A 17,456-nucleotide genomic window follows, 5' to 3' on the forward strand; every position below is an offset into this window, starting at 1 on the left:
ATCATGGCATTTTAATCGTTCCGTGGATAAAGGAAACAGTGGGAGTGGATAAAACACACGACACGAAGGCAGGATTCAAAGCGAAGCTAAATTAGCTTGATAAATATTTGGTAACATAACGCGTGGGCTCTGCCTACAACAGGTGTATCTCCCCCTGTCCTCAAATGTGAGCCGTCAGAAGCAAACAGCTTAAACAGAAACAATTCCACATAATTGTGGACTTTAATTTGTCTGAGACGGCAGCTATGGGATAATGTGAATAAATGCTGTAAAAATATCAAAATAAATAATAATCATAAATAGATCTTCAATAAATAGAAATAATACATTTTAAACAGAAACTGGGAAGCACGAGTTAAAAATGTGTTCAGGTTTGCCGAATAAATTGTCCAAAAAAAGTAAAAAAACAAAAACAAAAAAAAAAGAAACACAAAAAACACAAAAAGAAAATATGCAAATGGACTTCCACAGTTTCTATGGGCAATTAATATGAGTTTGTATCTTCGTTTACATTGTGTAGATAGGAGCGCAATGGGATGAGTTGAATTTTAATATTCAAATCAGAGCACCAGTCTGAAGCCGGAGAGAATGACAAATCGTCTGAGCCCGTTCTTGCATGAAGAAACTTGCCTTTGCGCTTCTTGCGTTAAGCATCCATCGTTGTAAGCAAATAAAGGTGAAGCCTGATTGAAAACGATGCAAACGCCAATCAAAACATTTGCAGACTTGCCGTGTAACGCACGATGCAGTTCAGGAGTTCAGGGGCAGGTGTTTGTTTGTTTGTTTTGATTTTTTTTTTTTTTTTTTGGCTAGGTCGGTCCGTGGAAAGGGCAGGTGTCCAAAGTGTCGGCGTGTGAGTGCGGAGCCGCGGGCCTTGGGTCGGAGAGTAGCCCGTCTCTCTGTAATTTCTTCTCCTTCATGCGTCTGTTCTGAAACCAAACTTTCACCTGGGTCTCGCTAAGCTGCAGGGCGCCGGCGACCTCCACCCGCCTGGCCCGCGTCAGGTACTTGTTGAAGTGGAACTCCTTCTCCAGCTCGGTCAGCTGCTTGGTGCTGTAACTGATCCTCGGGGCTCCGTTCATCGTGGGATGGCCGTCCGCGCAGATGCTGCGATTTCCAGCCTCCACCACACCGAGGCCCGAGTCAACAATACTGAACCCACAGGTCATGCGCGTCCTGACTGGGGAGAGAGAGAGAACATGAAAACCTTCTTTAGCAAGATCAATGAGGCTACTAACAAAAGAAGCACAAAACCTTTCTGAATTAAATTATCCACGCCCATATCCTCGATTTAAGCTGAACCCAAAGCTGAAAACGTGAAAAGTTCAGTTTGTTCGGCTATACGTGAAGTCATAACTTTCTGTTTCCAGAAAAAAATAAATTCAGTGTTTACTGTGGAAATAAATGATATGCAGTCCAATCTCAGTGATAATGGAGAATAAATAAATAATCGTTATTATATTTTTTTACTTAAAGAGTAGTTCAGTATTGAAGCATTCACCGGGGATAAAATGATATAAAACTCATTTACAGGAATTGGCTCTGTGCCAGTCTAATGATTTAAAGTGGCCCTGTATAATAAAGATGTTTCATCAGAGGTATCAGCTTTACCAAAAAGCCTATAGGCAGGGTGCAAAATCCTGAGCTGCTGTAAAGCAGAGAGGCTTGAAATGTTGTGCTATCTACATGGGACATAACAACAGAAAGACCTGTGCAGCACATTGCAGTCCACAAGCTCACAGCTTGGAAATCAGATTTAAAGTGAAACTTCTGAGTGTGAGAGTTTGGATGTTTTGCAGTATTACTGGGCAGTATTATATTTTAAAAGTGTGTTCATCAAAACATTCAGCGAGTTCATTAAAAACCATATAGAAAATAATATATGCCGTATATTCTGATATAAAGCAGTCAGATGTTTGGCGATTCAACACAACTTTGTAGCATTTACAGTCCATTAACTGTATTCATCGGAATCATTAATTATTTGCCTTCGGGTCTTTCTGTGTCAATGACAGTTTAACAGTTTACAAATCCTTTCGAACGCTGCATTAATGACAAATGTCTCCATTTTTGTCCTCTGAGGTTTCTGGGTTACACATTAAAGTATCATCTGTGCTACTTATGTGCAATGAATGACAGGAAGTGCAGCTATATCTGGATTTTTCATTGCTGACATTGTGGGTAGTCGTCAGTGTGTCTTTGCCTCTGAGAAAATGGGCTGCTGCTTCTGCATAATGGAGTCAGTGTGCCAGGTGTAGAGCAATGCCTCCCACCACAATTCATAGAGAGGAAGGTTAACAGGCCTCCAGCCACTTGGAAAAGCATAGCAGATGGAAAGGTCAGTTATAGGATAAATGTCAACATCTGTGTTTTAAGAAAATGAATGCGAAGGTGACCAAGCCTGAGAATTTGAGGCCAGTGAATATGAAGAACCAATGCAGAGAAACTGTACGTAATTAAGAACTTAAGCTTTGTGGAGTGCAAATCACATGCGCATTCTGATTAATGGCTCCAAAGATAATAGAATTGATGCCGGCCAGAAGGCATAAAAGAATCAAACTAAATATTTGAGGAATGACTTGCATGCTTAAAAATAGCCAGCCAGCAAAGGGAATGGAAGGGCCTTCCAAGCCAAGGAGAGGGAAGAAGAAAAGGGATAGATCAATACACATTGCCTCAGTCATCTGGGCATCCAGCCCACAGTAATTCAGGTGCTGTCAAAGCATAATTGAAGAATGACGCACTGGGAGTATATACACTGAGCCAGGAGATCAGGTTACAGCAGGTCTATGGAGGCCTTTCAACACGGAAGAATACGCAATACTTTTTTTTTTTCTTTTTTTTTTTTTTTGGGGGGGGGGGCACAAAACCAATACAACCTCCAGAGGAAAGCATACTTTCACTAATGACTCTTTTACAAGTTACACAGTAGTCCTAATGAGTTACTCCTACAGATGATCTCCTTCAGAGAGATACAGAAAGAGGTTACAGAGATACAAACAATACTGGCAGGAAATGTCTTTTTGCGTGGGTGGGTGTGAGCAAATGGTTTTCCCAAGCACATGGATTTGGATCATGTGAGTGTGTCTCTAATGTGTTTGATGGATAAAATGACTTTGAGATCAATCAGCAGTGTGCCTGCCACCTTCTACCTTCCTCGCTTTGGCAATATATCTGGTCTAAAGAACATGAACTGTAGGTTTTTCTATTTGTTTGTTGGTTTGTTTGTTTCTTACACCATTTCATTTTTTATAATAAATCACCTGTGTTTATGCCACATTTCTATTTCTGTCACAGCGGCATCTTTAAAAGAATCTGCAAATGCAGATCAGTAGCTAAGCCACTAATGTAACCAAGGATTTTTATTGTATTTTTTAAAAATGTTATTTCATTAGTTTGAGCTTGACCCATTGCCACATAGTTTTTTATTCTGCGACCGTCCGGTGGACTAATCTGAATATTGAGCAAACAGTTGGGTTCTACAGATTTTATGTTTGTTGAGTCACAAAATGATCAAAATTAAAATCAAATGTGATGTCTCTCCTTTTTTGAGAGCATACAAAGGTAGCAGAAAGATTATGACACTATTTTATGTTCAGATTGTTTGTTGCGTCCCTTAAAAGACAAGCTGGGCCCTTCTACCACAAATAGTTTTTTTTGTTTGTTTCAGATTTGGTCACTGGATATTTGGGTCAGCAGCATTCTTACTGCAGACACAAAAAAAAACAATACTGGACCACCGCTGTTGTAAATCTTCCTCCATGTAAAATTTATGAAACCCAGCCCAAGTACAGTGGCCAGTCAATCAAGTGACATTATTGATCAAATGAAGGATCTACATAAGATACTATAACTCACATAAAATTGAGGATTGATGGGCATTTTTCACATTAGTATGTTCCTGATATATATATTTTTTAAAGTCTGGGATATGTATTCTTCTGTGGGCTCTCTGCCCAGAACTCATCAGTCAGTGAAATGATGATCTGTGACAGCAATTATGTTAAAAAGGTGGACACATGTAAAGGTGCTGCAAACTGAAATCAATACACAAGGGCTTTCATTACAAACAGACAACTAATCAATACTCAGGGAGCACTTCAGCTTACAGGAGTAAGTTTTACTCAACTTCCTGTGAGCCTCGACAGGCAGTGGTCTGTTGCATTATTCAAAGTCTGCTGGTTAGTAAGGGCAAGGGTAAATAATTGATTGTTTTCTGGGTTGAATATACACTGAGGCTAAACAGGCTTCTCACTGTACTTCACCTTCTCCCTCTGTGCACAGTCTAAATCCGGCTTGCAACAGTAGGTGGAGCAAAAAAATGTTAAATAAGCTAACAGACATATTAACATGAAACCGTTAAGAAAATTGCACCCGACTCCTCATGAGCATATTCAAATGTGGCGTCGAGTAAGAACAGCTATAGCTGCCTTCGAAGCGTTTTGCTTTGCTGTTTAAGGTGGGAGCATTTATCTTTGAAATTCATCTTTTGTTTGTTGGTGACGGAGGAAATCGTTCACTGTGACGCATCACACACGTCAGCTCCCCCCCCCTTTTTTTTTCTTTTCCTGCTCGAATAGAAAACTTCGATCAAACTTTCTCAACTATAAAGGGAAGTTATTTAAAAGCTAAAAACCGAACAAAATAAATTTACAAATTATCCCAAATTAAATTCGCGGTCATTTCATCCCTCCCTCTCTCGCTCAGTGTCCCTGAACACACACATAAAAAACTTACCCGCCCGGTGCTGACTCCTCTTTACTCTCATCCACTCAAAAGTTTTACTCCTTTCATCCGTATCAGCTCCTTTACAGTCCGGGCTCGTGGAGCTTCCCACGGCGACGTGAATCTCGGGGATATTGTGAGGGTAAATTTGAATTTCCTCCGTAAGTGACCCAAAGCGCTGTGGCTTCTCTTTATTTGACGCGCAGTATCCACGTCCTGGAGAGCCCTGCCCCTGCACCCTGCACCGCCAGGGGACACGGGACGAGTGGGGGCAGGCCAATGTCGAGAATCCCTCCAGAGTCTCAAACCCTGGAGGAGGAGGGCTGTCCGAAGAGGTGCACAAAGTCAGACGCGGAGAATAAAATCCCGAGGCAACTTCCACCTCCACTTTCCCCTCCTCATCACGACCACCGAGTTCAGGATGAGACCTGCTGCCCAGGTCCTGGTTTATAACCTCTTTTGCTCGGCAGCAGCCCGTTAACAGAGGGCTATTCTCCCCTTCGGCCGTTAACTCTTGATAGGAAGTCATTATCACCTTTCCCCTGCATAATCATTGGACGGGCTTGCACTTCATGCCCGGCCTCTCATGCATGGTCAGGCGGCTGGACGACCGTGGGGACATTCCTCAGAGGAGAAACAGCAGTCCCTGATTGATGGAGATGACGTGCCCTCCCCTTCTCGGCCAATAGCTGGACATCTCTGTCATCAGGCTGGACAAAACTGATTAAGCCGAGCAAGCAAGTTGCGAGACTCGCTTAAGGTCAACATTTTTAATGGTGTCCGAGCACAACAAGCAGGCCCACAGAACAAAACTGCAAACATCCTTAGAAAGCAGCAGGAAAGTCAATCATCATCACACTGAGGACCTCTGTGGGCCTCTCACCTTCAGACAGGTAGGACACGACGCCAAAAAACACAGTTTTTGTCCATTTAGACAAAGCCATATTCTTCCTCGCTGGTTATTTTTCAAGATAACAATAAAAAAACTTTTTGTCCAAAGTCGAATTAGCATAATATAAGTCTGCACTGATGTAGTTAATGGATTATGTAAATTTTTCAAGGCTTCTTGAAAAACCCAGGGCCCTCTTTAGCAAAGGGCTTAGGTCATGTGAAAGACACACTTGACGGGTTCAGAGGTCGTGACAGCTGGTATTTAGAAGTTCAGTGGCAGCAGATTTGTAATTAGTCTCGAACAAATACAAAAAATGGCTCCGCGTGAAGATCGAGAAGCTGTAAGTGGGAGAGAGGACGTGTTCAGCTCAAGTTTGACGTGCTCCTCAGCTGGGTTAGCAGCTGCTTTTACGACTGTACTTTTCTCGTGTTTAACCGGAAATGAACTGCTGTGGGACAATTTTCGCGCATGTGTAAACAGGGTTACATGGCTGAAAGTTGAAAGAGTGACAGAAAATATATTTAGATATTAAGAAGCGCAAAAAGCTGCTGGGTCTGCACCGCCCTAAAGACATTTGGTGCATAAGCAGATCTACAGGCACACAGCTACAGCAGCTCAGTATTTTTCACTCACAGATCAAGGAGCTCCACAGTGCAGCTGTTTGGGGTTTTTTTGTTTTCATATTTATTAATGTATTTATTTCTGGTGACCTACTTTCAAATTCACGCATCACTGTGACGCTCAGCTTGGCCGCATACATTTAAAACCATGGGAATTAATAGAGCTGATAATGCCCTGATGCGCCAGTGCTAACTTCTAATATTCATTTGAAAACCACGTTTATTTTCGCTTTCACTTTGATCCCACTTCACAGCTTCTATATATCCAATATTTTGCGAGGGTATAAAAAAACAGAATGACAAACATTAAATAGCTAGCTTGGATTGGCACTTTTATTTATTATCTCTGTAAAAAAAAATGCTGTGATCCTGCAAATAAGTTGAAGACGTGTAAAGTTATTTAATAATTTTAACTTATTTACACCTGTATTTTTGTTTCCCACGGACTCTTAGTTTAGTTAGTTAAAAAAAACCAACCTATTAATTAGTACATTTAGTTTTTATATATTCATTTTATTACTAATTAAATATAGTAACTTCACGGTTATATTTCCTTTTTATTATTATCGTCGCTAGTGGTAGTAGCAGCAGCATAACTGTTATTAACATTATTAATATTAGTATTATGTGCTATCTAACAGGTAACATTTAATTAAAACCCTAACCTATAAAATATCTGCCTCCGTTCTTATCGCGTTATTTTAACTATATTTCCTATGTCTTTTAAGTCTGCAGTAATTACAAAATAATTCAGCGTAATGAACAACTTCTAACTGCATTCTTACAACACAGAAATATGGTCCCAGCTGTGGGAGTTAATGGGATTCTACAGGCAGCGATGTGCTGAATGACTGAGTGCAATATATCCCTTCTCTCCATGCATTTGCATGGTGCACTGATCCATCTTCATGTCAGCTCGGAGGTTACTCAGGGTTCACGCGCTAGCTTGTTTCTCTCCTCCACACTCTAAATAAATCTCTGCAGCTTTCTGTTTACCGCCTGAATATAAATTTGTTTGCAGTCGATCGAAGACCTGTGCGGAGGTATTAGAAATTGTATTTCTGTAATGGCTTTCAGCAGAGGGAGGCGGGGGACGGGAAAGGGTTGCAGAGAGGGGAACAGAAGAGGAAGAGGGGAAAAAAAACAGGTGCGGGCAATCTCGGTTTTTACATTTGCAAATGATTTTTTTCCTTCCCCTTATTTTTGCTGCAGCCACAGACTATTGCAGCCTTTGGATGCATTCAAATTGCATTCAAAATCAAGTAACCTTTTTTTTTAATCTCATAGAACAACAACAACAACAACCCATGTTTTATTCCTAGAAGTGCCATATGTTTGATTAGCATATATGAGGTGCTGTTCCACATCACTGCCCGGTGGAACAGAAGTTGCATGATTTTGTTTAGCTCAGACTCCTTCCTCTGGACAGCTTGTGTCCCCTAAACCACAAATTTTGCACAAGATTTAGAAAGAGTATAATCTCCCTGTTTAAATGAAATGGATCCTGCAAATACAATTCTGAATTTGAATCCCCCTCAAACCAAACTCTGCAGTCTTACACACATACCAGGAATGGGAATATTCTGCCCATAAACACCCGAAATACCCTCTTAAAACTGAGTGCAGACATTTTCTTCCTTTTCATCATTATCCCCGTAGTCTCTATTGTTTTGACTGGAGGTGAGGTAAACATGGCAACACTTAGGTGGCTGTGTCAGGAGCCAGGAGGAGGTGGGGGGAGAATATTGACTGATGTTAATTTGTTTTGCGTCCATGTTCTGATGTGTGTCAATAGGCAGTCAAGGCCCTGGGATCAGTGCGGCCGTGCTCGGATTACCTCCTTGGTTTTGAAGTGAACTCTCATCCTGCTGCTGCTGACATAATGCTGCAACCGCAGTTGACACCAGACCCTTGTGTAGCCCTGCAACACTGTCAAGTCTCATTATGTGTCAGCTCTTGACCCTCACAAGGCTGAGAATTAACCAGCGCTGACAGACGACTGCCACCACCAGCCAGATGGGTCACTGCTGTTAATGCAGTTCCAAGATGGGCAGATGACAGCTATCTATGCCATGTTTATGGTGGGAAGGCTCATCAGACATCATGATAGAGCTGTAATATGGCAGAGGGACAAAGAGAAATAATTCAAGGTACAGAGAAAGGACTGAAGAAGAAGCACACACAGGAAGCGTGGCACACTGACCAGTTGAAAGATGGCTATCTGAGTGATTGATGGAGCCTGTCGGCTTTTTTCCCCCCAAATATTGACATTTTTGAAAAATCCTTAGGTCAGAAGTAAGGTTTATCTTAGCGTATACCCAGACCACACACACAATCCAGGGAATACCAGCTGAAAACAAAATAACCCATCCGCTCAGTGTGAAATTCTAATAATTGTTCTTGCTTCATTGTTGAATAGCAGAAATCTGTCTCGGCACATGAGCCATAATCATAAATCCAGTGCAACTACTGTGCAAATGGCCAGGGACATTACAGATAACTGCATTCTGCACAGGCTCAACAGTGTGACAATGAAGCAATACCTTACTAATACCAGGACTTTTCAACTATAGCCTGTAGTATGTGCTGCAGCGCTTCACAGCTTCAGTGAGCCAGGAGGCTTCGAGTCGGCAGAATCCCAAACATCATGACAACAAGCCATCAGTCATCTTCCCCCCAAGCTGCTGTGCACACTTGTGTGTTTCCGGAGTTCTTACTGTGGGAAATGAGCAGGGTTAAACATGAAACAGGAGGAAATGTTCATCATTGCAGCACACTCTGTAATATTCTCCCTCATACAGCATTGTTTTAGCTGCAGGGAAAGAGGAGTTGCTTTTATTTATTTATTTATTGTTTACTTAAACATCCCCTGCTTGTTCACAGCACAAATCAGTAGTCTACTGTGCATGCTAAGCATGGTTAATAGCAAAATGTTGATAGAACAGCGATGCCATATTAATAAAACACTAATCCTCTGTTTAAGTTAAAGATAGATTATTCTTTTAGTCTTCAGTAGGAAAATGTCAGCAATGGAAAAAACGTAAAGGTTTGAAAGAATGCCGGGTTTTTAGAATATTCATATATTCGTTATATGTCTTTTGTGTCTTATTAAGTAGTTTTAAAGTAGTGAAAACAATTTGTGTCGCCATGTCTGCCAGTCTGTCAGCTTATTCGTGCATTTAAGAAGATTTAGGTATTCAGACAGAAATCATATTTTCGTGGCTCCAGTTTTGGATTTTCATGGATCATGTTAAACAAATTTCCTTAACAGTAACCATGAAATATGTGGAAAAGTTTAATTTAAAGTTCTGTTATGAAAATTACATCAGCAACATTATTACACTGCAAAATTAATACTGCAGTGAAAATGAATGTCTGTCTTTTTGAAGTATTGAATGTTTCATTAAAGTTACTTTCTGATGGTTTCATTGTCCCACAGTGCTGACATAAAAATAATACGTTTGCAAAACTAAACAAGCTACATGTCTACTCGATTTTCCTTATCACAGTTCAGGAAATAGCCATTTAATTGGAACACCTGAAAGCCACTTTATTAGGTATTCCAAGTGAAACCCAGTTGAAATAATAAAAGATAAATCAAGCTGAAAACACCTTTGGCTCAAACTGTTTTAGAAACCTGCTGTTTGTGCTGCTGTTAATAATATTTTACTGTGTACAGGACTGTGTTATTACACTATTTTAATGTATTTGCTAATGAGAGTCCAGTGAACTGGAGCTGTAAAACATCTGGAATATCTGTTGCTATCCAGGTACTTCAGCTGAACAACCTAAAAATGAACTTTACCTTAACTTGTGTATGTCCGTATTAGGCATTATGTAATTGGGATACAGCAGCATAAAATCACACTGTCGACACCACCTACAGATGTAGCTTATAGGATATCTGAGAATCCGAGCCGAGTCTTTCCAATCTAAACTCCTTTCTGTGTGTGTCAAAGGTCTAAAACATTACGTCAGTTTGCAAACTGTGTGTGCAGGCTGATAGGTAACACTATAAAGTATTAAGGAAAATCAATTATGTTTATTTTCTTGTGCTGTTACAGATGGTCTCCTGTCTCCAGGGGAGACAAGACACAAAGCAGTGGGATTTGAAGCTTACATACAGTTCATATTTCCAGCAGCCTGATATCACTATTCTGATAACACTGCAAATCCTTTTATGCTGTGAATATTAAAATGCGTTTTTATGTGAGAACAAAAAAAAAGTCAACTGATTAGACCCTGATGAAGTCATTGGGTATTGAATAAGTCTTGGATGATCAATAATGGTCAACGTGTGACATTTAGCAGGGTGACTGTTGTGATTATAAGTTCATTCAGTTACGCAGATCTCGTCTGGGGCTGCAGTAGGTGACTCCCTCACTGCGCTGAGTGCAGCTCACCACAGCAGAGACAGTTTCATCACCAACTTACCTTTTTATTGTCACCGATCATCCTTAACTGGGAAGCATTTAAAATGCCATTGATCTTGATAATGCTGTGCCATAATATGACAGTAACAGTTGTATAAGATTCAGGAAGTCAAATTTCCAAGATTGATGAGTCGTAGCAGTTGAGTTATAATCCATCTACCTGAGTGATGCTCAGGCACTGTTCCACAAGAAGGAGCAGACAAATAAATAAAACCCATAAAGGTGACACAGGAAATTGATACTTAACAATCATCTTGAGCAACAAGCACCTGGAGAGACTGGTGGGCAGCACTTACTACTGTGGAGGGAGAAAGCTAAGAAGGTTAGCGGGTCATAAAAAGAACAAAACCTCCTAAAGGCCAATCATAAAAGTTCCGCGTTATACACCAGAACTGAGCAAAGTTGTGTTTGTGACATTCACAAGTTTTTATTTTAGTGATTTACTTTAAAAATTAAAAGGAAGATTTCCCAGTTTGGTCATGAACCCTACCATTATGCTTATACAAATTATTTTATAAAGGTAGATATTAGAGTCTGACCATAAGGCTGTGAGAAAACTAGGAGAACATGCAATGCGTGCCGGAAATTTTAAAGATTTTATTTAATGAAGCAGTAATTCACAGGAACCAGTCTGTAGAACATATTCCCGCCAAAGTGGAAATGACTTCTAGGCCTCTGTTGGCTTTTCTCCTGCATGTAGCAGCAGTTTTTACCTCTCTGCTTTTTTCACCAAAACTTTTCCAATAACGTCTTTGTTGTTGAGTGGCATGTTCTTACACTTAACTGTTATTCTTGAGTCTTTTATATGTTGTTAAACATGTGTCAGTTATAACACACTTCCACATTATCGACACCGAAATCTGCGAAAGATTTTATAAATAACAAAAATAAGCCTTTTGATGATATTTCATGTCTTTAAATAGTACAGCCATCCATCTGAACTCCTTTATGTAAGGAACAAAAGCAAATTCACACAAATTCCAAAGGTGTTGTTTGTTGTCCAATGAAAAGTTTTTTAACATGAATTTTATTTCTGCAGGATGGACATCGATGCATACACGCTTTTGCACAAACTTGGTTTCATGTTTATATTGTAAAGTTTTATGTCAGAATAAACAGCATCAAGAACAGTACTTTGGCGCATGTATTCATGTTGTTTAAGAGACACACATACTTGTGTTGTTGTTTTCTTTCCTTTTTTTATTCTTTATTCCTTGCTCGAGCTCGCCTTATGATCTGAACTCATCGGTGATTGAATAAGGCCATAAATTCAGTAAATATTGAGGGTATATGCCTACTTAGAAACTGTGCCTACAGAAATATTTTCCTAAGATACTGTGTGATAATTTCAAAAGGGGATTTGAACATTTTTGTTTAATGACTTTTAAATGTAAATAATGTCCATTGTTACTACCCCTGGAGATGTTTTTTTAATCGCTATATAATGAGGAGGTTACCTTTCTTTGTGTTCTCTGATAAAGCATTGTTTGCCAAAGCAAAAACCTCATAAATAAATCAGTGCTAAATAAATGGAGGTCATTGTACTGAAAAGACATCGTGCTTTTCGGTGGACACCAAGCCCAGCTTATGAAATTTTAAAGCAGGTTAGTCATTGGCATTAATTACTGATGTAAATAACCGCATGCATGGATCGTGGCCAAGGATGGGAAAACAAATTAGCAAATGAAGAATAAACTGAGGGGAAAACCTCCTAAATGGAGCTTAGAGGATTTTTAGTTACTCTCAGGCTTTAGGAATCTCTGATTTAGGCTGCAGGCCAATCAGAAAATAAACTGTTTATGGAAATATATACTAATAAACGAAAGGGTTGACTCATAAGCATTAATTATTATCATCATCATTTATTTGCTTTGATAGAGCCCCGTATAATGAATGGAATTATCACTTCTCCAATGGACAGCAGCAGCTTATGGGATGGTAAAATAAGAAGCAGCTGGCATTTGTTGATTATAGTGAAAGATACTTAAAGCAGCACATCTTTGTTAAACTTAGAGCAGTTTTGTTTTCACTGCAGCTTAAGAAAAGTCTGGATGCAGGGAGCATTTTTCAAATCTAAACCCCAAATCAGTTACACAACAGCTGCAAATTGGACAGTTGCACATCAGTCACTGTAAAGGACATAATGCAAAATTTTGAAATTAATGATGGACCGTAACCAAAGCTGGTTTCACGGTACCACGGCTGGGATCATTTGTCACTTCAAAGATCTACTTAAGGCAAAGCCCAGAATCTGGAAAAACATGTAAGGATTTTTTGGCTTTCCTGATCCTCGCCCCCTAAAAACACATGTGATCAAACAGGGCAAAGAAGTCAAGTGAGTGAAAAGGAAATAATGACTTTATGCTGCTAACTAGGAGTGAGCCAGCGTGTGAACAACTGGCTAACTTAATGTTGAAATGGAAGCAGTCTGTTCGCCCTTGCACTGGGGCCCTTGGGGGAGGCTTTCTTTGACCCTTGGGGACCCCCCCTCCTCCTTGACCTCATCCACAGAATTACTGCACTTCAGTGTGTGGATCCTCCAGCTTTCAGTGGCTGGAAAAAGATCATGTAGAGGAACCAGAGGTAAAAGTCCTATTGAACCTCAGCACCGTTAAAATCATAAATCACCCAGCATATGGAAGAATTTCAGGAATCCAGCGCTGTCTGCTTCTTCTTCCTTACACTCCCCTCCCCTCTTTCTGGCTCTTTGTAAATGAACATGTTTTTTCGAGGAGAACTTTTCTTTTGCCCTTTATTATATTTCTCCTAAATTACCCAGCTGTCACCACCTCTTCTCTACAGATGTGGTGTGGACGTGGCTTTATTTAGATCGAAATGTTCATAGACTTATAGGTGCTATATAACTCCCCTGACACCTACTGAGGCGTGCTGCAAATGGTGTCAAATATTTACCAAATGCCAGCTGATGAAGCAATGAATTAGGAGCAGGAAGGCATTCCATCCAGAACAACTAGGGGATCAACTTCCTTGTTACCCCCCATTTCATAGCTGTCAGTAGTCATCTGTGGTAGCTCATTTACAGCAACACAACTCTTATACATCACATAGCATGCTTATAACTCATGCGCAGTATCGACACCAGGCCTCACATTATCAAGAATAAGACAGGAATTGCTCCTTTGGAAGTTGCAATCTATCTGATAAACATGTGCTCTGAACATGTGACCCACTTCTGTCAAATGCGTGCATAACGCCCTCCCCCCCAATTTTAAAATCAAAAATAGATGATTAAAAATAACCCTTCCATGACTCTGTTTACATTTCAGAATCCACATGTCACAGTGACACAGTGAACGCCATTTAAAAAAGAAGTCTTCTCATTGTTCTTTAAGATAATATGTTGTCATAAGTGACTGAATGCCACTGGTCTCTGGTGCAGCCCTATAGGATGTTGGAAGGGCTTCTACGCTACACAACTAACATGCCCCCTGAGCGGGAGGCCAGCCCCAACTTGCAGCACTACAATTTGGCTATTGAAAAGGCAAAGGCTGGGAAGGAGGAGGCAAGAGATCTTGTCATGGTGCCCAATGGGTTCAGAGCTTGTGGTTGGAGTGCTGGAAAGACTGCCTTGTCTCAGTGATTAATGGTGGGGAACTCATAGGCAGAAGTGAGGGAGAGGCTTATGTGGCGGGACTGTGCAACATGAATGCACAATACTATGGAGTTTTCAGTCAATCTAAAGCACGCCTTAATTTGATTACAGAGTCGTTCTCATTTTTTCCATTTGGGATCTAATCCAGGAATCTTTAATCATAAAAATACTGCTGGAGAAAAAAAAATGTAAGTCTAATCAGCGCTGAATAGGGTAAACATTGCACAAGAGCTACAGTTTTCCCACATTCATTTATTAAGCCTGTACAGTATGTGACATCTCAATTAATCAATAGAAGTATCAAAGACTTGCCGTATCATTTAATAGTTTTAACAAAAATATAACATCATTCAAAACTAACATTAATTTGCCCATTTAACACTTACTAATATTTCACACAACCTGCTATTTAGATGAAAACAAAAATCCTAATGTAACACTTAGAAAATGACAACCACTTAGCAATTGTCTGACAACAGGAAGGCAATGGAAAACTCACTCAAAGTCTACATCATGCATGCATTAACCATGCGACAATACACCCGTAAGATTACAGAACAAAAACATGTAATTATTACTTCATGTCTTGTGCATGCTGTGTGTATGTACAAAAAGCACAGCAAGTTTGAGGCCCTGCAGTCTTCAGTCACTGTGTTTGAGAAACACAAAAGATATCGCTGTAGGTTTCCTTTAATTAAGATGTGTTCATATGGTTTAATTAAAATGTTCCATGAATGCTGAAAGGGTGTGTTGAGGGAACTTCAACCCTGCTGATCAGACTCATCCTCCAGTCTTTCATAAGTAAGTGAAAGTAGATGAATCATATTGAGATTTTGATGAGCACAGGAGGAGTTGGCCATTATGGGGCCCTAGGGCCACTTTGAAATGCCAGCATGGTGATGACTATCTATGCCCGTAAAGGAGGCCGATGGACCATTTGCAACAGATGGAAGTATGCAGTTCAAATGGGCCAGGTCTGATGGGTGAATATACTGACCACTATTGCTGTTGCTGAAAGAGCCAAATAGAGAGGCGTGCAAGTCTGAGGAGGAGGAGGAAGTTCTAACAATGTTTGCATCTGGAAAATTCAGGTGGTCTGCAAAGGAGGTTGAGCTGGAGGACAGGTTGCAGGTGGCAAACTGAGATAAACTTGTCATCTTTCCATACTTCTGCTCCTTCTTGTACCTCATCCTGCGGTTTTGAAACCAGATCTTAACCTGACGATCAGTGAGCTGGAGCCCAGCAGCCATCTCCAGCCTCCTAGGACGACACAGGTAAGGGCTGAAGTGGAACTCCTTCTCCAGCTCCAGCAGCTGGTTGTTGGTAAAGGCTGTCCTCTCCCTCTTCACACTTTGCCTTCCTCTACCTGATAGACCAGCTGCCATGCCACTGCTGACTGATGATGGAGGAAGCACATAAAGAAGAGAGGGTGTTAAAAGGAAAAGCCACACATCTAACAGTTCTATCCTGAAATGTATAACCTGCACATGGAAGACTTCAAGTGCCAGGGAGGCCCGTGTTAATCCTCAGACAATCAACCTGTGACCAAGTAAGAGCCCTCAGCTCTTCCTGCACATTCAGTCATGGTTGAGACACTATACAAGACTGGCTGTCTACTGTGTCATGTGTTCAGGGAAAGTTACCTCCCGAAGAAGCAGTCTGGGGGAAACATCTGACGCCACTACGGCTGCCTGACAGAACACATTAATCAGAGCTACACACGGAAGCAGACCTGTCAAATCCTCATCTCAGTCACTTAAAAGGTACCTTGGGACCACCACTGAAAATAACCACCATTAGGGATTCAATTTGACATGTATATGAGCAGTACCAGGCTCTGTTGATAATAATGTAACAAAGCCAGGGTTAATGGATACTTAATAAGACCTATAGTGAAAACTATATAACAATAATCTGCCGCACTGGAGGACTGTTTCCTTGTTATATGTCAGCTTGTCGACACAGCAATGTTTAACTCTTTCAAAGATTTAAAAAGAAAGAAAAAAAAAACCAGCATGATTAGAACATTAAATTTAAAAAAAATCAAAAAGTTTTTCTCTCTCTCTTTTTTTTTTTTAAATATATGGAGATTTTGCTCTCAAAATAAACACACTCGCCTCTATAGTCATGATGTGATTGAATTAATGAACTGATACAATCCATTTTGAGACCGTGTCAAGAGATGACAGATCGCAGAGTGCTGATTTTTTCTTTTTTGGGGGGGGATTAAAAGAAGTGTTTGTGCAGCATTTGTGCTGCAGCTTGTCTGTTTGGAACATCACTTTGCCTGCAGCACTGAAAAACAGCCCCGTATGCTGTGAGCATGACAGTGGCATTTGGTTAACTGTTCAGTAACACCAGCACTCATTCATTGACAAAGCAGAAAGAGCGCTCACATTAGAACAAAGTTCTCTTAAGTGTGATCAAGCAGATGACTTTGACCACTCCTAAAAAGTTACTTTGCTGTAGCTGTTCTGCTTCCAAAGAAAGGTAACAAAGACAGTGAGTGTTTGAGTTACATATTCAGTCGAAAAAAGAAACATTTAAAAAGAGGGAAAAACGTGTTTGTAAAGAGCCTAATGAAGCTTCTTGTGTCACAAATATTTTGAACACTCAGTGTCAGCTTTAAAAAGGCACAAATAATGAACAAAACCAGTTACCAGATTGTTCAGAGCCAGTGGTCCGTGGATTCATCCAGGGAAAAATTACTTCTGAGCGGCAGATGGCGAGTAGACTGCAGCTCCTGCTCTTGATGTCCAGCTTGCCCTTGCCATGGCAGTGAACCACGGGCTCCAGTGGGCACTCAGATTGTTCATCTGGGTTCAACCTGGAACTGACACGAGAAGAGGAGGTCATGTTTTGCTGATTAAGTTCTGCTTCTTGGCCTCCTCCTCCTCCTTCATTGTATCCCGCGCTTAATTTTGGCACCTGTCCAGAGCTCATAGCAAAACTGTTGCCATGCAGCTGCAGCGGGAGGGCAAACTGTTGGGGGTCCATGGACCCAGCTCATCAAACTGTTTCAAATAAAACCAGGAGTCCCTCAACAGCAGTAAAAGGCGAGGACGTGTGTCTATCTAATATTCGATCACAATTAACCTGAATGTAAAAAGGCACGCGGGAAAGTGCACTTTGAGTAACCATTTGGAACAATTGAATAATATTTACCAGAAGGG

The 17,456-nt window shown here is 40.6% G+C and overlaps 2 protein-coding genes across 2 annotated transcripts; both read right to left on the reverse strand.

Annotated features, from left to right (window-relative positions):
* Positions 1-783: 783 nt before the first annotated feature.
* hoxc1a (homeobox C1a) lies at positions 784-5,254 on the reverse strand. Its single transcript, XM_084918103.1, has 2 exons — positions 4,738-5,254; positions 784-1,180 (listed from the first exon to the last, which is right to left on the reverse strand). Exons 1-2 carry the CDS (start codon positions 5,252-5,254, stop codon positions 810-812), a joined length of 888 nt encoding a protein of 295 aa, XP_084774229.1. The 3' UTR covers positions 784-809.
* A 9,275-nt stretch (positions 5,255-14,529) lies between these two features.
* Positions 14,530-17,427, reverse strand: LOC146363737 (uncharacterized). Its single transcript, XM_084917460.1, has 2 exons — positions 16,944-17,427; positions 14,530-15,679 (listed from the first exon to the last, which is right to left on the reverse strand). The coding sequence occupies exons 1-2, from the start codon at positions 17,278-17,280 to the stop codon at positions 15,153-15,155; spliced, it is 864 nt and encodes a 287-aa protein (XP_084773586.1). The 5' UTR covers positions 17,281-17,427; the 3' UTR covers positions 14,530-15,152.
* Between the last annotated feature and the right edge of the window lie 29 nt (positions 17,428-17,456).

Source organism: Perissodus microlepis, chromosome 20, assembly GCF_051167445.1.
Source record: "Perissodus microlepis isolate ML-2025 ecotype Zambia chromosome 20, ASM5116744v1, whole genome shotgun sequence".
In the NCBI taxonomy this organism is placed as follows: Eukaryota; Metazoa; Chordata; class Actinopteri; order Cichliformes; family Cichlidae; genus Perissodus; species Perissodus microlepis.